The sequence below is a fragment of the Epinephelus lanceolatus genome, chromosome 24 (genome assembly GCF_041903045.1).
Source record: "Epinephelus lanceolatus isolate andai-2023 chromosome 24, ASM4190304v1, whole genome shotgun sequence".
Classification (NCBI taxonomy): Eukaryota; Metazoa; Chordata; class Actinopteri; order Perciformes; family Serranidae; genus Epinephelus; species Epinephelus lanceolatus.
This window is the reverse complement of record NC_135757.1, coordinates 3,478,612-3,503,782: the sequence shown is the minus strand read 5'-3', so window position 1 is coordinate 3,503,782 and position 25,171 is coordinate 3,478,612. Positions and strand designations below refer to the sequence as shown.

The 25,171-nt window shown below is 43.3% G+C and overlaps 2 protein-coding genes across 3 annotated transcripts in view; both read right to left on the bottom strand.

The window, feature by feature from the left end:
* Positions 1–2,873: 2,873 nt before the first annotated feature.
* LOC117249861 (ADP-ribosylation factor-like protein 4C) lies at positions 2,874–5,206 on the bottom strand. Its single transcript, XM_033615660.2, has one exon. The coding sequence runs from the start codon at positions 3,967–3,969 to the stop codon at positions 3,385–3,387; it is 585 nt and encodes a 194-aa protein (XP_033471551.1). The 5' UTR covers positions 3,970–5,206; the 3' UTR covers positions 2,874–3,384.
* Positions 5,207–16,551: 11,345 nt separating this feature from the next.
* Positions 16,552–25,171, bottom strand: part of LOC117249766 (SH3 domain-binding protein 4-A) — a 78,732-nt gene continuing 70,112 nt past the window's right edge. For both annotated transcript variants that reach the window (XM_078165925.1, XM_033615475.2), the window contains exons 4-5: positions 21,766–21,954; positions 16,552–18,860 (exon numbers count right to left, since the gene is read on the bottom strand). In XM_078165925.1, coding sequence (XP_078022051.1) covers positions 18,636–18,860; positions 21,766–21,954 — 414 coding nt within the window. In that variant the 3' untranslated portion in view covers positions 16,552–18,635. The remainder of the gene's footprint in view (positions 18,861–21,765; positions 21,955–25,171) is intronic.

The following is a 25,171-nucleotide window of genomic DNA, read 5'->3' as shown; positions in this document are numbered from 1 at the left end:
TACTGCTCTTGGAAGAAACGTGGCGACGCTGCGCCCAGGTTGAAAACAGAGCGCTACATGTGCTTTTAAAGCTTGTTGTAGATCAGAAGTGAACAGTCAGACGACACAACATCAGACCTCCAATATGGCTTGCAGGGGGAGATGTGACAGGAGGTTTCTCTGGGCAAGACACTGTCTCAAAGTGCAAAGTAAGCAAAGGGTCAACGGGTGAATTTCATCATCTTAAATCTTAATCTTCTTTTTCAAATGTATAGTTTCGATCTATAGTGTTGGTGCCAAACATATTTACATCAAATGCAACATAAAATAATTTCATAATGTAGCTTATCATTGTCTCAACTTGTCAGCAACGAACATGGAGCCCTTTTTATCGACCATGAACCCTCAGCTTTTAAACCCTCCAGAATAAAGTGTTGGCATTGTACGATTCTGCAAAGCATGCATACGTCACATTTGGTGGTGGATGGAGTAACACTTACGCAAGACACCTGCCAAGCTGCAGACCACCGTTCAAGACGAGCAAACAACAAAACCGGTTGTGTTTAAGCGAGTCATAGCTCGGGCTTCCAGCTGGTTTTGAGCCACCAAATGTGGGCGTTTGGTTAAGCAACCTGCAGCTGTGTCTCCACCGGGGAAAAGCAGTTGATTTTTACCAAGACATCGCTGTGTTTCAGCCGGGATAGAGCCCTAATGAGTGGCTGTTTTTTTACAAAGATATCGATACATTTCTTGGCGGAGATAGTGCCCCAAAAAGTGGCTGATTTTTAAAGAAATATTGCTGCATTTCCTGTCAGGGAAAGTGCTTCGAAAAGTGTTTGTTTTTTACTGAGATATCGCTGCATTTCCTGCTGTGATTGTGCCATGAAAAGCGGTAGTTTTTAAAGTCACGATGCTTTGTTTCCACCGCATATACTGCCCTGAAAAGCATTTTTTTTTACTAAGACACTGCTACATTTCCAACTGGGAAAGTTGATTTTTAAGGAAACATTGCTGCATTTCCTGCTGTTATGGTGTCCCAAAAAGTGGTTGATTTTTTACTGAGATATTACTGCATTTCCTGCTGGAGTTAGTGCCATGAAAAGTGCTTGTTTTTGCCAAAATATCGCTGCATTTCCTGCAGCGATATCTTGGCTTGAAATGTGGTTGATTTTTACCAGTACACTGCTGCATTTCCAGCCAGGATAGCGTCACAAAAAGCAGTTCATTTTGAGGGAAACATTGCAGCATTTCCTTCTGTGATAATGCCCCCAGAAATCCATTGTTTTTTTTTTTGTTTTTTTTTATCAAGACATTGCTCTATTTCAGGCAGGAAAGTGTCACAAAAAGCAGTTGTTTGTTTACAGACACATTGCTACATTTCCAACCAGGATTGCGCCCCAAAAAGCGGTTGTTTTTTTCCTGGGATATCACTGCATTTCCTGCTGGGATAATGCCCCAAAAGCTGTTGTTTTTTTACCAGGATATCGCTGTATTTCAGCCGGGATAGTGCCCCAAAAAGTGGCTGTTTTTACCGACATATCGATGCATTTCTTGCCGGACATAGTGCTTTGAAAAATGGTTCTTTTTTATGGCGACATGACTGCATTTCAAGCCGGGATAGTGCCTCGAAAAGAGGATGATTTTTGCCAAGATATTGCTGCATTTCCTGCCAGGATAGCGTCATGAAAAGCAGTTGTTTTTTTACAGACACTGCTACATTTCTAGCCAGGACAGTGCCCCAAAAATCAGTTAATTTTGAGGGAAACATTGCTGCATTTCCTTCTGTGATAATTTTTTTTTTTTTTTTTTGCCAAGACGTTGCTGTATTTCAGCCGGGATAGTGCCCCAAAAAGTGGCTGTTTTTACCGTCATATTGATGCATTTCTTGCAGGAGATAGTGCTTTGAAAAATGGTTCATTTTTACCGCGACGTGGCTGCATTTCAAGCCGGGACAGTGCCCCAAAAAGCGGTTGTTTTTTACTGGGATATCACTGCATTTCCTGCCGAGATAGTGCCACGAAAAGTGCTTGCTTTTTACCGAAACATCACTGCATTTCTAGCCAGGACAGTGCCCCAGAAATCAGTTAATTTTGAGGGAAACATTGCTGCATTTCCTTCTGTGATAAATTTTTTTTTTTTTTGCCAAGACGTCGCTGTATTTCAGCCGGGATAGTGCCCCAAAAAGTGGCTGTTTTTCACCATCATATCGATGCATTTCTTGCCGGAGATAGTGCTTTGAAAAGTGATTCTTTTTTACCGCGACATGGCTGCATTTCAAGTCGGGATAGTGCCTTGAATAGAGGTTGATTTTTGCCAAAATATTGCTGCATTTCCTGCCAGAGATAGTGCTTTGAAATGTGGTTGTTTTTTTTTACCAAGACACAGCTACATTTCCAACCAGGATAGCGCCCCAGAAAGCGGTTGTTTTTTTTCCTGGGATATCACTGCATTTCCTGCCGAGATAGTGCCACGAAAAGTGCTTGCTTTTTACTGAAACATCGCTGCATTTCCTTCTGTGATAAACATTTTTTTTTGCCAAGACATCGCTGTATTTCAGCCGGGATAGTGCCCCAAAAATTGGCTGTCTGTTACCAAGATGTCGATGCATTTCTTGCGGGAGATAGTGCTTTGAAAAGTGGTTCGTTTTTACTGCGACGCGGCTGCATTTCCGGCCAGGATTGTGGCCCCTAAACTGGGTATTTTGAGCCAGACATTATCTTTTCTCACCAAGGGTTTTTTGGTCCCACACTTTAACACAGCGCTGCTGACACGTAATAAAACAAACTTTCAACATATTCGCTTGCAAAAAAGCACAATGCCAGCATGTTTTCTGGTGATTTTCATCCCAAACAATCACCTTCAGCGGGGTGTAAGTAACGACACAATGCGGGGGGGGGGGGGGGGGGGGGGGATGGAAGAGACAGAGAGGGAATCATCTTTGGTGTGACACCACCTCACAGCATCAGTGCATCCCTAACCACATTTACAACAGTCTCACATCTGTGCTCGGCACCGACGCGGCAGCAACAGGGCGCTCTGCCAGTGGATCCATACACTCCATATAAATGTAGACGTCCCTGATGACACTGTCCTATTAATAATGCTACATCAGGGACTTTAACCTGCCTGTAAAGAGGGTTTAAACTGTCGATAGATGTTCACAGGAATGTGAGATTCTTATGATTATTTTGTGACTTTGTGTCATAGCTGTCCTGCTTCATTATGTCCCTCTGTAACATTCACATACAATCACACAGACCCTAATGAGTTCAGAGTGACATTGTTTAGCTTATAGCATCACTATAAATATATTCCCGTCATATATGAGACTTGCAGTGTGTCAGTGGGGATCAATAATCATATCTATGCGTCATGGTTTGTTTCTATCTGCTCCTAATATTTCCATCACTGCCTCTTCTTCTTCTGCTTCAGTGACTTCCTCCTCTTCACTATCATCTCATACAGCTTGTCCATGCCCTCATCCAGCCCCTCTCCGATGATGGCGCAGGCCGGCTGGACGTGGTACGGGGTGGAGGGGCTGAGCTCAGCCAGAGCCAGCTGCCTCTCTATCTCCCCGACATCCAGCGCCCGGGGCAGGTCCTGCTTGTTGGCGATGACGAGCAGCGGGGTCCCCTGGTTCTCCGCGAACCGGGTGATCTTGTGCAGCTCGGTCCGGGCCTCCTCCAGCCTCTCGGCGTCCACGGAGTCCACCACGTACACGATGCCGTCCGTGCAGCGGCTGTAGGGCTTCCACAGGGGCCGCAGCTTCTCCTGGCCCCCGACGTCCCAGAAGTGGCAGCTGATGCCCCTGGAGGCCCCCGCGCCGCCCAGCCGGATCCTCTCCGTGTTGAAGCCGATGGTGGGCACCGTGTTGACGAACTCGTTGAATTTCAGCCGGTACAGCACGGTGGTTTTACCCGCAGAGTCCAAGCCGAGCATGACTATGTGCAGGGACTGGAAGGCACCCAAATTGGAGAAACTGTTCCCCATGTTGCAGCCTGGGGAGGAGGGACAGTGCGCGCTCCCACAGCCCCGTTATCACCGCAGGAGATGCTTAAATGTCCCAGGAGTGATCCATAGCGGGGGATGCAGATCAGAAGGTCGGCAAACGCGCACACACGCCCGCTCCCGCGCCTCAGCAAATGTGGAGGGCGCAGCCCCTCGTTGCGCGGCGGCACTCCGGCAGCCAGACAAGCCGCAGCATCCCTGGACTCACTCCAACAGTCAAATCATCACGCAAACAGCGGCGCATTCACCGCGCGCACCGCTATCCAAATGCGCAAATTACGCGCGGCCAAATGTCACATCGTGTCTCCGCATCTGTCCCCCAAGTGCGTAGTCTTCATGTAGTAACACAAGTGATGGTGTGTGACGCGTGGACCAGCCTCTAAATGTTGCCATGAAAAGATGCGTCAAGCTCAAGCAGAACAACACAAAATAAGACTTCCGGTGAAGCAGTGGCGCCTACAAAATAAAAGCCTCTCCTGCTCTGATCCTGTGAAAAGCTGCAGTGAGGTCGGAGACGGTTTTATCCTGAGCAGTGTTCGCTCATGTGCTGGCTCTAGTGTTTCCTCTGCGCACCGAGCTGCTGAGACTCCTCTGCTGACACCTGGTGGTGAAGTGAGGCAACGACGCTCTTCACACAGCAGCTGAAGGAAACATGACAGCGGGTCTGTGAGAGACCTTAGAACATGACCTGCTTGTGATAAACGGAGGGAGTGACAGGAGCTTTTACCTTGGTGAGGAGGTGTGCTTGACCCTGTGATTGGTTGTCCTTTGGTGGACATTAAACAGACCCAAACCAACCCCATAACACACCATGAAAACAATCCAGTCTGAGGGGTTTCTAAGCACCTCCCTCCGCACCAGGTGCTCCTCCTCGCTGAGCAGTGCACCTCGTCAGTGAACGCAGCACACCTGGGCGCAGCTCCAGGAGAGGGAAAGGGAGCACATGAGAGAAACCCTCCAAACACACCAACAACATCTGACAACAGTTTGGCCTCAAATTAACTTAAAGGAAATCATAACGTGCAAAAGATAAGTGATGTCTTCATGCAGCAGCTGAAGCATCCGCAGCCAGCAGCCTGGTCATTTAAAGTTACCGCCACTAGATGGCAGCAAAGTATCGCATGACAGAAGGAGCTCCGCTGCAGCCACAGGAAACTGAACACTGTCTCTGCGTCATGATTTACAGTTTCAACATGTGAACAGTGATGCAGATGGTGCCGTGTGCACAGACACAGTTCTTGCATTCACAAATTCTCTTAACATGTTGAAACTGTAAATTAAAATGCAGAGACAGTGTTTAGTTTCCTGTGACTGCACAGGAGCTCATTCTGTTATGGGATGTTTTGCTGCCATCTAGTGGCAGTAACTTTAAATGGCCATGCCGACCATGTCCAAAAAACATTAATAAAATTACTGAAAAAATATTAGTTAAATATCCAACATAAATATTAATAAAATTTCCAAAGTAATTTTAATAAAGGTCTGACAATTATGAAATAATTAATAATTAATTAAATATTAATAAGATGTCCAAAAAATATTAATAAAATATCTGACAAATGTGAATAAAATGTCCAATAAATATGAATAAAATGTCTGGGGAAGAAAATGATAAAACGCCCGGAAAAATGTTAACATAATGTCTAAAAAAATTAATAAAATGTCCAAAAAATATTGATAAAATGCCCCAAAAATTATCAATAAAATGTCCCAAAAAATAATAAAATGTCCGACGAAATATTAATAAAAATATTTAGAAAATGTCTGAAAATAAATGACAAAATGTCCAAAAAATATCAATAAAATGTCCCAAAAAATAATAAAATGTCCTTAAAATTAAAATAAAAAGTCTGACAATTATAAATGAAATGTCCTCAAAAATATTGATAAAATGTCCCAAAAAATATTAATAAAATGTCCAAAGAAATAATAAGAAAATGTCTGAAAAAATTAATAAAATGTCCTAAAAAATTAATAAAAAGTCTGACAATTATAAATGAAATGTCCCAAAAAATTAATAAATTGTCTGAAAAATATTAATAAGATATCCAAAAAATATTAATAAAATATCTGACAAATGTGAATAAAATGTCTGAAAAAATATTGATCAAAAGTCCAAAAAATGCCAATAAAATGTCTGACAAATGTGAATAAAATGTCCCAAAATATTAATAAAATGTCTAGGGAAAAAAATGATAAAACGCCCGGAAAAATGTTAACATAATGTGTGAAAAAATTAATAAAATGTTCCAAAAAATATGAATAAAATGTCCAAAAAAAATGTCAATAAAATGTCTGACAAATGTGAATAAAATGTCCAAAATATATTGATAAAATGCCCCAAAAATTATCAATAAAATGTCCCAAAAAATAATAAAATGTCCGATGAAATATTAATAAAATGTCCCAAAAATATTAATAAAATGCCTGAAAAAAAAAAAAAAATGTCCTTAAAATTAAAATAAAAATTCTGACAATTATAAATGAAATGTCCCCAAAAATATTGATAAAATGTCCAAAAAAGAATTAATAAAATGTCCAAAGAAATAATAAGAAAATGTCTGAAAATAAATGATAAAATGTCCAAAAAAATATCAATAAAATGTCTCAAAAAATAATAAAATGTCTGACAAAATATTAATAAAATATTCAAAAAATATTAATAAAATGCCTGAAAAAAATTAATAAAATGTCCTTAAAATTAAAATAAAAAGTCTGACAATTATAAATGAAATGTCCCCAAAAATATTGATAAAATGTCCCGAAAAATATTAATAAAATGTCCAAAGAAATAATAAGAAAATGTCTGAAAAAATTTATAAAATGTCCTAAAAAATTAATAAAAAGACTGACAATTATAAATGAAATGTCCCAAAAAAATATCAATAAAATGTCTGACAAATGTGAATAAAATGTCCAAAAAATATTAACATTATGTCCGATAAAGTAATTAATAAATTATCCATAAGTAAGTAATATTAATAAAATGTCCAAATAAATGTTATTAAAATGTCTAAAAAATACAAATAAATGACGAAAAAAAAAATTAATAAATTATGTGACCATGATATTGATAAAATGACCGAAATATATTGTTTTTCTATACTGCCCAAAAAAATCAAGAAAATGTATGAAAAATATTGATCAAATGTCCAAAAAAAATTACTAAAATGTCCAAAAAATATTAATAAAATATATGACAAATTTGAATAAAATGTAAAAAAAGAAAAAGAAGAAGCTGTCCAAAAAATATTATTAAAATATCTGAAAATATGAATAAAATGTCTGAAGAAATCTTAATAAAATGTCCCAAAAAATATTAATAAAATGTCTAAAAAAATACAAATAAATGACGAAAAAATAAAAAATAAATTGTGTGACCATGATATTGATAAAACGTCCGTAATATATTGCTTATATACCGCCAAAAAAATCAATAAAATGTGTGAAAAATATTGATCAAATGTCCAAAAAAAATATTACGAGAGTGTCCAAAAAATATTATTAAAATGTCAGAAAAAAATATGAATAAAATGTCCAAAAAAATATTTATAAAATGTCCAAAAAATATTAATAAGATGTCCAATAGAGTAATTAATAAATTATCCGAAGTAATATTAATAAAAAGTCCGAAAAATATTAATAAAATGTCTAAAAAATATGAATAAATGTCTTATAAAATTATTAATAAAATGTGCGACCATATTGATTGAAATGTCCGAAACATATTGCTCATATACTCCCTCCCCAAAAAATCAATAAAATGTCCAAAAACATATTAATAAAATCTCTGAGACATTATTGATAAAATGTCAGAAAAAATATAAATACATTGATATGGTTTTACTGTAGGTAAACGTGGACCCCTATGACTTCAATTCATCAAGATTTCTTTCCGGTTTTAAAGTCTTTGTTCACCATGGAGGCGTGGAAGAAAAATACAGTTTATTTTCATGAATTCACTATAACATGAGGTGAGTAACTGATACACAGAATATCATCTGGGGGTTGAAGTGTTCCTTTAATGTTTCTCATTAATGCTGCGCTTTGTGTTTGAGGTTTTGTTTTCAAATGTTGGCAGAGGGAGTGCAGTATTTTCTCATTTGGATCCAGCCATAATGAGCCATGTTTTCTGCTGTGTAATTTTTTATATTTAGTTTACTTTCATCAGTTCAGTTTGCCATTAGCGCCATGCTCCACTTTGTGTGTCAAATTAAAACAAACTGGAGATGATGCCCAGCTGGCGTTCACTTAGCTCTGTGTCTGTGTCCCAAAATGTAATGGATATGTTTTTGTTTTCTGCTGTGTTCTTAGAGCTGTTTTATTCTTATCCACAATTAATTTTTCTCCAGCTGTGAGCTGCTCCTCTGTTTTATTTTATGCACTGCATTGTGGGACGGCGTGTTCGAAATCAAAGCTTTTTTGGATTACAAACTGACATCCTTGAGTCTACTACTTTATTTTGTATGCATTTGGGACACTGCTTCAGACACAGCACAGAGCGGGCGAACGCCAGCTGGGCATCATTTCCAGTTTGTTTAAATTTGACACACAAAGCGGAACATGGCTCTGATGCCAAACTGAACTAATGCAAGTAAACTAAATATAAGAAAATACACACCACCAGAAAACATGGTTCATTATGGCTGGATCCGAATGGGAAAATATGTGCTGCACTCCCTCTGCCAACATTTGAAAACTGTAAAAGAAAATAAGGTTCAGCTGTGTTTAAGGCTGCACACACAGACAGTGGTTCAACATGTTTATCATATAGCTGTTTCTGTCTGCTTTGCATTTCAGCAGGTTTCACTGTCTGTGCAGCTTCTCACCACAGCTTTGTGCAGCCACACTGCCCGCATGAGCACTTCTGTGTCGTGGAATCTCTTGTTTGTTTGTTCTTGTTTTTTTCAGTGTCCATGTTAACAGATTAGAGCAGCCACACTGCCTGTGTAAGCACGTCTGTGTTGTGGAACCTCTTGGTTTTTTCTTTCTTTGATGCCTGTGTTAACAGATTAGAGCAGCCACACTGCCCACATAAGCACATCTGTGTCGTGGAACCTCTTTGTTTTTTGTTTTTTCAGTGCCCATGTTAACAGATTAGAGCAGCCACACTGCCTGCATGAGCACGTCTGTGTCGTGGAACCTCTTTGTTTTTTGTTTTTTTCAGTACCCATGTTAACAGATTAGAGCAGCCACACTGCCCGCATGAGCACGTCTGTGTTGTGGAACCTCTTAGTTTTTTGTTTTATCGATGCCAGAGATTAACAGATTAGAGCAACCACACTGCCTGTGTAAGCACGTCTGTGTCGTGGAACCTCTTGGTTTTTTGTTTCTTTGATGCCCATGTGAACAGATTAGAGCAGCCACACTGCACACATGAGCACGTCTGTGTTGTGGAACCTCTTTGTTTTTTGTCTTTTTCAGTACCCATGTGAATAGATTAGAGCAGCCACACTGCCTGTGTAAGCACGTCTTTGTCATGGAACCTCTTGGTTTTTTGTTTCTTTGATGTTAACAGATTAGAGCAGCCACACTATCCACATGAGCACGTCGGTGTCGTGGAACCTCTTGGTTCTTTGGTTTTTGATGTCCATGTTAACAGATTAGAGAAACTACACTGCCCCCATGAGCATATCTGTGTCATGGGACCTTGTGCTTTTTTTTGTTGCTTTTTTTTCTTTGGTGCCCATGTCAACAGATTAAAGCAGCTACAGTGCCTGTGTGAGCAGCCAGTCTGTGTCATGGATCCCCTTGTTTTTTTGGTTTTATTTTGTTTTTTCAGTGCCAGTGTTTACAGATTTGAGCAGCCAAACTGCCCGCATGAGCAGCGCTGCTCAGACGCAGCACGGTGCGGCTGTAGAACATCTACAGATTCGGAGGCTTGCCTATTTTTTCCACATGATGTACACAATTTTAACGAAAATAGAGAGTGAATATAAGATAATAGATAATAATACTGACACCTTTCACTACTGTTTCAATGTCACAGACTGACAAAATGTGAATGTTTTTTGTTTGTTTGTTTCAAAATAAAACCCCTTAGACAATGTTTCTGTGGACAGAATCCCTTCATTTGTTAGCACAAGGCTTTTTATTGTGAAATATTTTCATGACCATGTTGTCAAAAAGGGTGGAGTTCCTGTTTTTGGAAATACAGTAGTCATAACTGTCTGTGTGAACACCCAACACATTCTCATCCCAAGTCGTCACATGTCGCTGCTTTGATTAGACTTTCATGTCCACATATGACCTGCTAGGTGTCCTTCTGTGTGTACTGTTGACATTTGGGGATGCTACAATTGACGCTGGGATGTCGACTAGAGCATGTGGCTTCAGTTCCCAGTTGGAAATCGATGTCTTCTCCAAACCAGGGACATCCCTGGATCAGTACCTCATATAAAAGATCCAAACTATCCCTTTAAGTCAGCAAACTACCAACCCGGCTCCTAATACACAAATTAAACCTCATCGAGGTCTAATTAGTCAGAATAAATGAAAACACCTGTGTGTATATGCAGCGCCTTTAAGAAGTGCGGTCCCTAAACACACAAACACACAAACACACAAACACACACCAGCAACAACGCAACCTGAGTCATCAAGACCTCACTAATTGTTCTCTGTGCCCTCCTCCGCCATTGATTTCCCTGCTAATGAGTGTGTGTGAGATCAATGAAACGAATTACAAACAGGGCGTAGACATGCACGCACACACACACACACACACACCAACCTGATTTTATAAGATCACAACTCACTCTAATTCCACTTCCCTCTCCCCCTCTAACAAGGCTGAGTCACCTGGACGTCGCTCACCCGCCACCCACACAGTCGCCTCATCCATAAAACAAGAGCCTCCTTCACTGATTTGCTTCTAATTTATTCCGCTGTTCCTCAGGTAACAGATGACGAGCAGCTGCCAGATGTTGAGAAAGGTTAACAGGAAACAAGGCAGGCTTCTTTAGAGGAGAGTTAACCCTCTGCGCTGTCGCACTGAAGCAAGAAGGGGCGACACAACCATGAAGTCTGGCCTGTAGTCGAGCAGACGTGTTCTATAAAGTACGTGAGGGAAAATGGCAACCAGCCGTGTATCATGCCAACATTAAAGGACGCCTCTTTTCGTTGGTTTCTGACGCCGCAAGTCACTGCACAGGTGCCGGGTTTGTCCTTGTCAATGGACTGCTCGGTTGTCATGGAGATGCATCTGTTGAGTTTCAGGAAGTCAGTGTACCTCCAGTTGGGATTGTTGTGGTTCTGTGAGTTCATGGTAAAAGTATTTCAAACACACAAGGAGCAGACCAACCAACAACACTGGTACTATGTTTCCAGGAACGTTTGTGCCATCAGACGTGGGTGTTTTTAGCAACCCATCAACTGTTGCCAACCAAATGTGGGTGTTTTTCAGGGATGTGTAACTGCATTTCCAGCGGCGTTTGTGCCACTAAACGTTGATTGTTATAAGCGACCAACCGCTTTCTTTTCAAACGTCAAATGTGGCAGGTTTTTTGAGACCAGTTGCCACGTTTCCAGCGGCTTTAATGCCACCAATTGTGGGGGTTTTTTCAGCAACCATACACTACTTTTCTAGTGCCATTTGTGCCACCAAATGTGGGTGTTTTTCGCTGACTTGTCACCACATTTCTAGCAGCGTTTGTTCAATCAATCATAGGTGTTTTTTTTAGCAACCCAGCACTATGTTTCCAGTGGAATTTGTGCCACTGAACATGGGTGGTTTTCAGCAACCAGTCACTGCATTTCCAGTTGCATTTGTGCTGCCAAATGTAGGTGTTTTTGTGTGACCATACATGGGTGTTTTTCAGCGATCCATAGCTACATTTCCAGCGGCACACGTGCCACCAAATGTAGATGTTTTTAATGACCAGTCCTGATGTTTCCAGAGGTGTTTGAGCCTAAGAATGTGGGTGTTTTTCACTGTTCTTGTCGCCACATTTCCAGCAGCGTTTGTTCAACCAAACATGGGTGTTTTTTAGCAACCCATCACCATGTTTCCAGCAGCATTTGTGCCAATAAACGTTGATGGTTTTAGGCAACCTGCCGCTGCCTTTTCAAACATCAAACATGGGAGATTTTCAAGACCAGTTGCTACATTCCCAGTTGCATTTATGCCACCAAACAAGGGTGGTTGTTAGCGACCCTTCACAATGTTTCCAGCAGCACCCGTTGCTACATTCCAGCAACTTTTGTGTGACCAAACGCGGGTGTTTTTCAGCAACCAGTCACTGCAACTCCAAAGGCATTTGTTTCAGCAAATATAGGTGTTTTTTAATGACGGATCACAACGTTTCCAGCTAAATTTGTGCCGTCAAACGTTGGTGTTTTTTAGCAACATGTCGTTATGTTTCCTTGACTTCAGTGTGACCAAATGTGGGTGTTTTTTAGCGCTAGTCACTGACTTTCTAGCGGCGTTTGCACCACCAAACATGGGTGTTTTTTTATCAACCTGTCGCTATGTTTCAGCAGCTATTGTGCCACCAAACATTACGCCAAAACATAATCTTTTCCTAACCATAACTAAGCGCTTTTTGCAACTAAACATAGCCACACATTTACTGCAGTGTTGTTGCAACATAATGTTTAAAAGTGGTCGTGAAATAATAATGTAAAAGTGTGAAACATAAAATGCTAACATTTATTCTGTCGATTGGTTGAACAGTTCCAATGAATGTGTTTTAAGCATGAAAGAGATATTCGTTTTTGAGAAGCTGATGTCGCAAAGACACAAAGTCCTGAAGAACGTGTCAAAAAACTTCAACAAATAAACAGCAACAAACTGTAAAATGCTGAACACTGCACAAATGATGTCTCCTCCATTATACTGAGCCTCACCTGTTGGTCCGCTGAGAGGGACTGTGGAGCTCAGAGAGAATTCATCACTCTGTGCTTTACTCTGAGAGAGAAACAGCTTGTTAAGAGTTGTGAAGTCTACGAGCCCATAAATGATAGAAATAATCAATAAGCTGAAGTTCAGATAATCACCATGTCTGCGGCTTTCATGAAGCGTCCACACGACAGCAGCAAAACATTCACATGGCTCCAAACGAACGAGATGGAGAGGCAGTGAGCAGATGAGGCACTTTTGTTTTGCTTACAAAGGCTCTTTGCATTCTCCTGACTCACAAGGTGAAACCATCCTAGCTTGTTTCCACACATACACACACATACACACACACACATCCTCCAAAGGCTCTGGAAAACAACAGCAGATGAAACAGGCCGACGGCTCGTCCCAAAGCTTTTCATCTCGCCACCTGTTTTGCATTTTCAAAAGCACCTCGAAGCCGGCCAATTTGTCCCGAATCAAGGAATGAAAGAGCGCTGTGTAAAAATTACTGTTTTCCTCGCACATCTCTCTGATCGTCTGACGTGACGGACAGGAAGACAAAGTTTTAGATTAGACAATTGACACCTGTGATCCTCTGATTACAGGCTGGATTTGGTGAAAGGGGTGGAGCACAGTTTGTCCTGCTCGTTCATCAAACTGTCCACATCCAGATTTCTGACAAACCAATCAGCAGGAAAAGATATCACAGACAGATTTGCACATTATTATGTCGCGGATACTTTGAGACAACAACACCGTGGTTAACGTGGATGGGTTCGGGCACAAGAATCACTTAGTTATGGTTTGGAAAAGATCATGTTTTGACTTAAAATACCTGGTCTGGGGAGGACAAGCCCACTGGAAACACAGCAATGTCTCAGTGAAAAACAACCACTTTTTGTGCAACTATGCCAAAGCAAAAAGAGGCAATGTCTCTGTAAAAAATAACTACTCTTCATTGAGCTATCCTGGCAAGAGACAAAAACAATTTTTCATGAAGCTATCCCAACAGAAAAAGCAGCAATGTCACAGTAAAAACCAAACCCTTTAATGCAACTATCTTGGCAAGAAACGCAGCAACATAACTGTAAAAACTGTAAAGAAAACAACTTGTTTTTGTTGCACTATCCTGGCAGAAAAAGCAGCGATTTCTTGGTAAAAAAACCCCAACTGCTTTAATGCAGCTATCCCGACACGAAATACGGCAAAATCTCAGTAACAAACAAGTGCTTTTCATGCAACTATCCTGGCAGCAAACGCAGCAATGTCTTAGTTAAAAACAACCGCTTTTCATGCAGCTATCCCTGCAGGAAATGCGGCAAAGTCTCGGTAAAATACAACTGTTGTTCATGCAACAATCCTGTCAGGAAAAGCAGCAATGTCTTGGTGAAAAAACAATAATTTTCGTGCAGCTATCCCAGCTGTAAAAGCAGCGATGTCTCGGACAAAACAACCATATTTCGTGCAACTATCTTGGCAGGAAATACAGCAATTTTTCGGAAAAAACAACCATATTTCATGCAACTATCCTGGCAGGAAACACAGCAATGTCTCGGAAAAAGCAACCATATTTCATGCAACTATCTTGGCAGGAAACACAGCAATGTCTCGGAAAAAACAACCATATTTCATGCAATTGTCCTGGCAGGAAACACAGCAATGTCTCGGAAAAAGCAACCATATTTCGTGCAACTGTCCTGGCAGGAAACACAGCAATGTCTTGGTAAACTACAACCACTTTTCGTGCCTAAAAGGCCGCTGGAACATTAATTTGATACGTGAAACATTCAAATGTATCTTTAATATCTTGGGTTTGCAGAAACATACAATGACAACATTGTCCTCTGGTGATTTCCGGGATGATTTATCATTTTAATTTAGCTTTCCATGCAGAAACTTTAAGAGTTGTGTCAAGCGATAAGAACGCTGTGCTCTGCTCTGCTGTTGCTAGAGAACACACCAGGTCAGACAGCTCTCAGACTTTGGAGATGAACCTGTTTTTATCTCCATATGAATATTTCTTTCAGCGCGAAGGTAATTTATAAACAGGAGTGGCTGAACACAGCGTGGGGTGATTTATGCTCTCCTATTTAAATAGCAGCTTGTTAAAACCTATTTTATCCCCTTATAGTGCCGTGTTGTAGAAAGAAAGTAGTTTCAAGTTGTATCCGGGAGACGAGCAGGAATGTTGAGGGTGAGTCATCGAAAGGCAAAGGACGACTTTGTCAAGGTGGCCTGTCCTCTGAGGGTGAATAATTATCTGCTTTAATTAAAGCAAATTAAAGTGTGTGTGAGTGTGTGTGTAGAGGATTGTGTTCAGCTGGGATAGAGGACGGATTTGAGCGCGCTCATGTGTGGCGTTTGTGCATGCATTAGCAGCACGTGATGGTTTGTGCATTCATGTGTGATATTTGGATGTGTTGTCCCTCTGTGTGTCTACATGAAGGAATCTGCTGTATTGTCTGTGTGGAATTCGTGATGGCAGCGTCACACAACACTTTGTGAACGCTGTTGTGCAGAAAGAATCACAGTCAGGGGGCATGATTTGCAAACTCACGGAGGTGGAAAGAATTTATCAGCCTTTTGCTGCATCTCTGCAGATTTTGAGAAATGTGTGTTTGCTGTCTCACCCAGAGTCAGACGAGAAGATGGAAGCTAGTCGGTGGAGGCGTTGCATGCACCGATACATAACGCCCCATAGATGCTCAGCTGGATTTAGGTCATGACATCAATGCCCTCGTCATCCAGGAACTGCCTACACACTCTGGACACATGAGGCCAGGCACTGTCCTGCACCAGGAGGAACCCAGGGCCCTCTGCACCAGGAGGAACCCAGGGCCCCCTGCACCAGGGGGAACCCAGAGCTTGCTGCACCAGGAGGAACCCAGGGCCCTCTGCACCAGGAGGAACCCAGGGCCCACTGCACCAGGAGGAACCCAGGGCCCACTGCACCAGGAGGTACCCAGGGCCCTCTGCACCAGGAGGAACCCAGGGCCCACTGCACCAGGAGGAACCCAGGGCCCTCTGCACCAGGAGGAACCCAGGGCCCTCTGCACCAGGAGGTACCCAGGGCCCATTGAACCAGGGGGAACCCAGGGCCCACTGCACCAGGAGGAACCCAGGGCCCACTGCACCAGGAGGAACCCAGGGCCCATTGAACCAGGAGGAACCCAGGGCCCTCTGCACCAGGAGGAACCCAGGGCCCATTGAACCAGGAGGAACCCAGGGCCCTCTGCACCAGGAGGAACCCAGGGCCCGCCACACCAGGAGGAACCCAGGGCCCTCTGCACCAGGAGGAACCCAGGGCCCACTGCACCAGGAGGAACCCAGGGCCCACTGCACCAGGAGGAACCCAGGGCCCTCTGCACCAGGAGGTACCCAGGGCCCACTGCACCAGGAGGAACCCAGGGCCCACTGCACCAGGAGGAACCCAGGGCCCACTAAACCAGGAGGAACCCAGGGCCCATTGAACCAGGAGGAACCCAGGGCCCTCTGCACCAGGAGGAACCCAGGGCCCTCTGCACCAGGAGGAACCAAGAGCTTGCCGCACCAGGAGGAACCCAATTGTTTGAGCAGTGAATTAATAAGAATACGTTTTCCGAAACACACAAACAAGCAAATATTCCAAAAGTTTTAATGTCCACACATACTTAAAGTAAAATCTATTTTGTCGTTGTCCTCCCACACACACACACACACACACACACACACACACGAACACGTTTTCAATTTTCACTTTTATTGAAACCTTCTGAACAGATTTCAGCTCTGCGACCTGTCACAGGAGACACGACACCGCATCAACAATGTGTCAACACTCAATCAGCATTCAGTACAAATATATAAAGTCCTCACACATTTTCTGCTCAGAGCGAGTTCATATTCCAAACAGATACGGGAACACTGCAGCCGTCACAAAACATACTGAAACGAAACAAGAACAGACACTGAATGAAAGACTTAAAGACAAAAACACAGACGTGGAAATTAACGATAAAAGCATCAAAGCTGATTGACTGAACTTGCTGAGATCATAAAATCAAAGACAAAATGCTTGAGAACACAAATCAGAGACAAAAGACTTCTTTAAATATAAACTTGTATGTCTGTATATTTTCACAGTTTAAAGTCATGTTTCATTTATTTAAGTAGTAAACAGTGGCGGCCTGTCCTGAACCCACAGGTCGTATACCCCGTGTCCTCCATGGTACCACGTCAAACACATTTTTTCCGATCATTTTGGTTTTAATAACTTATTTGATGCAATAAAAACGGAGTGTGACAACATGATTGACAGCTATGTGTGCCAGTTGTTGTGCTCGCATTCAATGGCGTTGCTCTCGATTGGTTGGACGGGTGTATCGGCAGAAACTTGATACCACAGCAGTCGCTACTGTGCAGACTCTGGCTTCAAATGCCCCAGTGAAAGATGGCGGCGATATTTTGGTTTAGTTTTGGGATGAAAGAGGGGCACGTGGTCAAAAAACACAGGACTTTCACTCCCAGGAGACTGGCGTTCAGAATTGTCTGAACTTTGAGTCATTTGAAGGTACGTCCTCACCATGTTGCTTTTCCTAAAACCTAACCTCGATAACTTTGCGTCAATTACAAAACTTTACGTTAGGGATGTAACGTCATTCATGGGGCGCTAATTTGTAGCATATCATACAAACTGTAGTGTGTGCAAAATACTGGAAGTACTTCCAATAAATGTAGGAATTCATGCCTGAAAAAGGAAACTCGATCTCGATGCTTCGCTAAAAACTTGTGTCCCATGTTTTTGTGTCTTTAGCTGGACAGAAGAAATCGAGGTTATCAAATTCGACTCTGAATTTCCTACTGTAGCATTCTTGTGCAAAAAATGAAAAATGGTGGAAATGACAAACCAAAGCAAGAGAAGTGCACAAGAATAACACTGTCGATAATATATTCATCTGTATCGTTCTGCAGGTATAAAAAATAGACGTATATCTTGCATAAATAGATATACTGTACCTTTACTGCATGGACTACACCAAGTCACATGTCGAGTTAACATTGTGCTAACTGTTTTTGGCAAGCTAATTACTGACAGATGCTCTTGATGTTTGAATGTGTGAAACGATTTCTGATCCTGACTAAAGTCATCTGCTCTGCCCTCTTTTGAGATAAGTGAGAAACAATGAAAGAATAAAAACTGCCAGTCAGAAATGGAGGGAAAGTGTTCAAAAATTTGGCTTGCAAACGGAGGTTCAGTTCGGTATTGGGGGAGCTTTTAAAGATAGCGGAGAGGTCACAGTATGTGTGGATATGTACTGCAGTGGTTGAGGTCTCTGATGTTGTCCTGAGAGAGATGTGGAAACAGAGCAAATCATACAAACTGGAAGAGAACGTAATAGTGTAGGATAGCAAAAAACAGACAGATATAGAATACGTCAACAGAAACAAAGACAGAAAGTGGTAAAGACAAAGGGTGAGGTAATAAAGAGATGAAGAAGAGTAAAAATAAAAGGAAAACGTAACATAAAATCCTCCAGTTTCACATTGACTTGTTCAATGCTAGAAATCGTCCGCAGGTGTATCTCCACCTGGCGCTTATTAAGAACTACCAATGCTGCCACCGATGATGCCGATCCAAGACTCCAAACAAGAGACCAGGATGTACAGATCTCACATCCTGAACTGGACGGTCAAAGGTTCAATCCCAAACTTTGTGTCCTCAATGTCGTCCTGTCAAACCGTCCAAGATAAAACTCTTAGGGCCAAGTACCTCCAGTAACTCCCACCACGACGCAAAGAAAGTTGTTCTCCAGGTGGATGAAAATGTTCACACCGCAAAATCTCCATATCCCGTGGGACAGAAGGCGGCACTGCGCAGCGTATCGAGGCAGTTGACAAGGATTAGCGTGCCGGTAAGGTGCTTCCACCTCTTGGTGATGGGGTTCCTCATCTTGTCCAGGCCGAGGTGGAGCTCCTGGATCACATCTCGGTAGCTGTCCCCCACATGGGCGGCCCACGTCAGGAGGAAGTCGTAGGCTGGCTTCCACATGGACTGAAGGGTTGGGATTGGGGTCAAAGAGAGAGAAGAGAAAGAGTTCTTTAGGTACAGAGGGCAACAGATTGGACAGACATTTGTTATCTTTACTAGAAGAGGTTCTACTGCCTTTCCCAACTTTCTATTATTTTTGAACAGTGAGACGTAAGGCAAAGATACTGTTGGGTCACAACTCAGTCAGATCTGAACACACAGACATGACAATTGGTTCTCACCCCCAACTAATAGATACCAAAGCTTAGTCTGGGGCCCACAACATCTGACACTGACATACCAAGTTGGGTTGGTATGAGAAAAGTGACAGAGTGACAGTAACACGTTGTTTCTTTTATTCCTTACAAATAAAATTTGCAGCTTACTCAATCAGTGCAAACAAGGGTTGCCTCCTTCGTCTGGCTCAAAGCCAAAGTGTTGCCATAGAGGCGCTTTGATTTCTTCGAGACTAAATTGTCCGCCATTATCGACTCCCTGTCAGTGTTAAACAAACTCCAGGCTACAGTAGAGGCCTTGGCGCATGCGCACTCGCACCTCCTAGCTCAGTCCCCGCCCCACCCCTCTCTCTCTCCTGCTCGCTGTGCGCTTGGCGAAGAGGCAGACACAGGTGCCCACAGACTCGGGCGTGCTATAAGCGGAGCGGACTCAGGAATGTCGGAATGTCCGCAGTCATTCGGGCTTCCATAGTCAAGCGCACTTCCGCGTTGTAGTTTCCTGTAAAAATGTCTGTGAAAAATACATGCCGAGCAGTCTTTTGTGTGACATTGCGCGCACAGAGATTGCAGACGTCCGCTTTTACCGGGCGGACCTCCACGGAGTCCGTTCCACGTACGTTCTGCCCGAGTATGCGGTCCGGTCGGTCTCAAAAAAACCCAAAAAAAAACAGTCCAAGACGGAGTACCGAACCAAATTGGCATTACCGAGAACCGACCCAACCCTAATACCAAGGCACCCTTTAGCATCAGTAATACCGGGTGCCGGTACCAATACCCCACAGTACCTTTTTGTCAGTACTATTGTTTCTGTATTAACAAAAATGTACCTTTGAACAAGTTGCAGTCAGTAAGTGATTCTCCTTCTCTGCTTTTCACAGTACAGAGCCAAGTCTCTGTTTGCTTGCTCATGTGTGTGGACATGTGTCTGCTCGTCTCTTTAGCCCTCTAATTAGACACAACTGACAAGTATGTGGACTAGTATGTGGGTTAGCCTGGAAATCCAGACCCAAATCCAAAAAGATTTAGGGTCTGGCTATGAGTAATGCAAATGGCCCAACTTGAGGGGCGGCACCAAGCATGCATTTGAAAATATCACTGCACGCAATTGGATAACACTACGACCAATCAGAACAATACACGGGGTGACGTATCCAGAGCTTAGCTACCAGCGGAGCTAACTGGTAGATTAGACTCTTGCCGTATCCGGTCAGCAAAACAGCAAAAACGTCCTTCTTGCAAAGGAAAGATTCGAGCGCCGTCTTCTGTTCCTCTTTTAGAGAAAAAGCCAAGTCTAACTCGTTCATTGTAGCGGCCAAAGCTGTTTCAAACAACTGGTGTTCATCCGTAGCCATCTTGCAATGTTTACTGACTGATTCCGGACTTCGTCATCGCAGCACTGTCGTCATCTGTTTAGCTCGCCTCTGGCCCACCTTTATCAGATACACCGATGTGATTGGTGCAGCTCGGTTTCATGGGCATAGGTAATGAGCATCATTACTGATTGCCAGAGTGACTCGCTGAGCAAATTCAAATTGTGCTCTCGCGAGAACTCTGGATTTCCAGGGTGCCCTTGGGCACCAAAATTTGGTACTGATGTAGTTTGGTACATACCCTCAAAAGAACCAAGTCTGGTACCTGATTGTACTGAATCCAATAAGAGCTTTCTCTTGCTTTCAATCCAGAGAGCAAGAGCATCAATGAATCCACAGAAACTCACTACAGCTGAACCCCCGCAGCTCAGGGAGCAGCATCTCCTCCTCCTGCCTGCCCCACACCTACTGAGTGCTTGCACAGTGCTGCTGTGCAGGAGAAAGGGAAAGAGATAAGGCGCTGTTGGCAGAGGAGCCACAGACCTCAATTAGTCTGAGCAGCATGCATGATAATGAAGTGCAGTACAATATATTTCTGTATATTTCTCTCTTTTACCTGATGGTCTGAATAAGATGCTGAATTTGTTGTGAGGTGCTTTTTTAAAAAAGTTTGAAAAGTCACTAAATCTAGCAAGACAGTCGTAAAGTTGGCAACACAGGGTGGACGGATGGGTCAAACAAGCTGGGGTCTCACTTATAAAACAATGCTAACGATCCATGCTAAACATTTATGTACGGACAAAAAGAATTGCACCAATTTCGTCTCCAAAATGTTCGCAAGCAAGAGTCAAAGTCTCTCCCATCAAGTCTGTCTTGCGATAATGTTTGCGTGAGAAGTTGTGTACGCTTCTTTCAGGCCTCATTTTGTGCGTACGCAATGTTTATGAATGAGAACCCAGGACTTTCACCCAGGAGACCGTCGTTTGTGCGCTGTGTGAAATTTAACCCAACTACAATCTTTTCCTATACCCAACCAAGTACTTCTGTTTCCCAAACCGAAACAGACTGTGTGCATGTAACAAGCAGAAACTGCACAATTCCTGTGACGATGGAAGTTTATTTTGAAAATATAACGTTCATGTAACGAGCGAAAACTGGTGCGCCATCGCTGACCTTACAAAACTGATGCTTCAAGGCGACTGATGAAGCTTCCTTATTTGATGAGTTGTGAGTGAGAATGTGTTGGATGTGACACACATATTTTTCAAGTCTCTGAGTATATTTTTTCGCATTACTTTAGCTCAGAATGTCCCACTGACATGTTTCTTATATTCCTGGAACACTGGCACTCTGTTTCCCCGCCATAGACACAAGGCCTCTCACCTCATTGTCCAATAGGCCGTTCTTGTCGCGGTGCGGAGCCTCGTAAGCCTCCATCTGCTGTCTTGACACTCGAGCTAGTTTCTCAGCAAGCTCCCTCCACCGGAACGCCACCTCCACCGCTGTGGTCAACAAGACGAAATCCAGGACCAGTCGGGCAACCAGACCCTGGCAGTCCATCTTCAGCAGCGCCTGATGAGAGAAAGAGATACAGTCAACGGTGGAACATCTCACATGCTCAAGTGCTCCGTTGGTGACACATGTTTTTTTTTTTTTTTTTTCTCTACTTGTCTGCATTGGTCTTCATAGCTTAGCGCCACAAAAGGGTGTAAGCTTCTTGTGAAGATTGCTGCACTGTTAATCTTGCAGTCAAGTATTTTATACCCATAATGCGTGGTTGTGACCGTCACCCACCCTCCCTGGAGACTAGCCTATCAGCCTTTATTGGAAAAACTTCCTAATATGAGCCAGAGAGGGCCGTGATACGCCAAAGTGTGTCAGGGGGAAAGTAAGGAAACAAGCAAGGGGGAGGGGGCAGGTGCTTAAGTCCTGAGTTATATAGTGACAGTGCATGCGGAGAAGAAGGAGGAAAAACAAACAAACAAATAAACAAACAAACAAAAAAAAACAGGGGAGAAACAGGCAGTGTAGCTGATGTATTGTGGCCTTGAGGTGGTTGTGCTCCATGCAGATTATCAAAAATAAACATATACATGTCTACTATACTGTACTGAAAAACAAAAACAAAAGAGAAGTCTATACTGAACACCAAAAATGTGAGAGTCTTGGTGGAGGGGGAAAGCCCGATTGCAGAGAAGAGTTGCCAGCGCGGTGTGGTAGGTTTGAGAAGCAAGTGGGCCCCTTTGGAGTGATCCCATCGGTTCTTTGCGATGCGTCACGGAGCTGAAGTATCGAACATGCATGTGTGTATTTGAACCCTCCCAATGTGTTTATGAGAACCATCACCAGGGTCCAGGGCCAGCCCTGCGGGGGAAGGGGGGCGGTATGGCACCCCAAGACCGCAGGAGCACCCAGACCCCAAGACCAGGGAGCCGAAGAGGCCGCAGGACACCACACAGGCCCAAGGACCCAGGGCGGCAACGGCCGGCACCCCCAGAGAGCCAGAGACACACCCCAGACAGGCGGGGCAGGAGGGCCCGCCCACCCACCGCCCGATGCGGACCGCCCCCATCTCCCCCCAACCACCACCAGCCCCCGACCACCCGCCCGCCCCCACCCACGGACGCACCCAGGGACCGCCCCCGACCCAAGGAGCCAGGCGCGGGGGCCCGGCACCGCCCCCAGGGAGAGAACCAGCACCGCACCGGACGGGCCCGCACCAGGCGCCGGCCACCAGCAGACGCCGGACCGGACGGTAGTGAGAGCCCACCCAGGCCCGGGCGGACAAGGGAGGCAAGGAGGCGGTGATGCTGCAAGGCATATGTCCCTGGCGCATCGGGAACCAGGGGACCGCGAAGGGCCACCCGCCCGAACCCCCCAGGACGGGCCCCCACCAACACACAGGAGAGAGCGGCCCGCCACGTTGGTGACACATGGTTGATTACAGTGGTGGAAACACGGGCTGGTTGGCTAGATAGCACCGAGGTTCCAAGAGTTCTGAATGGATCCAGATCAAGAACCGGAGATAATTTGGTTTTGGTTGACACCTGGTTGCTACCTTTTTATAAGTATGACACTTAAGGCTTAATTTTTCCTTAATTGCATCCCCTAAAAGGTTTCCTTAGTTATTTAAAAACTCATTTACTGCATTGAAAGAGATTTTACAGCAGTAAAAGTTCCCATGGAGATTGTTTGTTTGCTTGGACTCGCACTTGTGACGCCTGTTAGCATCTCACAAAGTTGGCTTAAAATGACAGAAGAAAAGAAGACAAGAAAACCACAGTAGTCAGACGAGGAAAAGATGAAACCTCAGGAGGAATAAAATCATAGAAAGAACCAACTACAAAGTAGATTTGAGATACCTTAAGTTTTTTCTGTTTTTTTTTGTTTTACCTTTCTTTGGCCGCTAAGGTCTTTTGTGCAACGGTCAAGTGATTCCTGAAGTAAAAGATCAAGACAAGGAGAATAACATATTTAAGTGTCCATTTTAAGGACACCTTAAGGAAAAGACAACCAATTTTATGTTGATGAAACCTTAACTAGGGCTTTAAGGGAAATCTTAAGGTGCTCTGTACAACTGGCCCCAGACCTTACCTACGCACTGTACCCAGGAACGTCCCAAGTTCAGGAAAATAAGAAGAAACTTTTCAAAAATCCAGGCAGAGGGCAAAGTCTCTGCAGATAAATACACCAACACACACTTTATATGAATCTATATATTGTGTTTTTTTAGGTAAATCCTGCACAGTATACCTTTCATGGAACAGTTGCCACATCGTAATCGGTTTAGGAGCCAATTGTACCAGTGAAGATCTTTGTTGCAAAATCTAGTCCAGCCTTCCCAATTTGGACTTCCTTTTCCTAATCCCATTTTCTAGTACAGTGGTTCCAAACCTTTTGTGTCTTAAATCCCCTTAAAACAACAGAGTATCCATGTGTGACCGGCGTTCGACCAAAGTCCTCTCGAAAGGTTTCGTCTGAATCATTTTTAGAGGCTTGAGTTAATATTTGTGTAGAAAATACATGTTAATCATCAAATTTATGTGGTTGGGAAGATTCCTGTTTGTCTTTAAACCGGCCACGGGGGCTGAATGGTGAATATAAAAGATTAAAACACTGTTTATAAAAAAAGGAAATGGCTAAGTGTGTGAATATAATCCTTAGCCCTCCTTAAGGTAGTCATGACCCTCAGGCTGCGGCTGTTAATACCTTTCTACTCAGATAACCCGGTTAAATGAGGGTGAGAAAATTCTGAGCATAAATAAAATCAGCTGACTAAAAATTACACTCCAGGCACCTTTTTCTTTTCTTGAAAAGCAGCACAACGGACACACACAGTGTCTCTTTTTTCCTCTTTTATCAGGAACAAAAAATGCAGCGTGTGCAGTTGTGTGTGTCCATCCACAGATAAGATGTTGGTTCAGAAAAAGCAGGGCTCTCAGCCGCCGCGGGTGTCTTACATCTTTACACACACACACTTCAAAGTGATGCACCGTCCTGTGGTGATACCTCTCAGGCTCTTTGCAGGGTACGTTTCTCTTTGCTGCCAGCGCCAGACGCAGCGAGCGCTGGGAGCTAAAGGAGCTAAAGGAGCTCTAATAAAGGTGTGACAAAAGTTTTGGGGGATTTTACGTGAAGATAGTTTAAAGTAAACTCAAAATGGGGCATAAAAAGTTAGAGGTTGCAAATAAATATCAAGCAAGAGGCAGGTATTATTGGTCTTTAGAGCTCAAACTGCCAACCAATCATACAGTGCACCAGCACAGCAGAACCAGGAAACAATAGACGT

Excerpts from the sequence above, each read along its gene's own strand:
- LOC117249861 (XM_033615660.2), bottom strand. The coding sequence starts at position 3,969 with ATGGGGAACAGTTTCTCCAATTTGGGTGCCTTCCAGTCCCTGCACATA.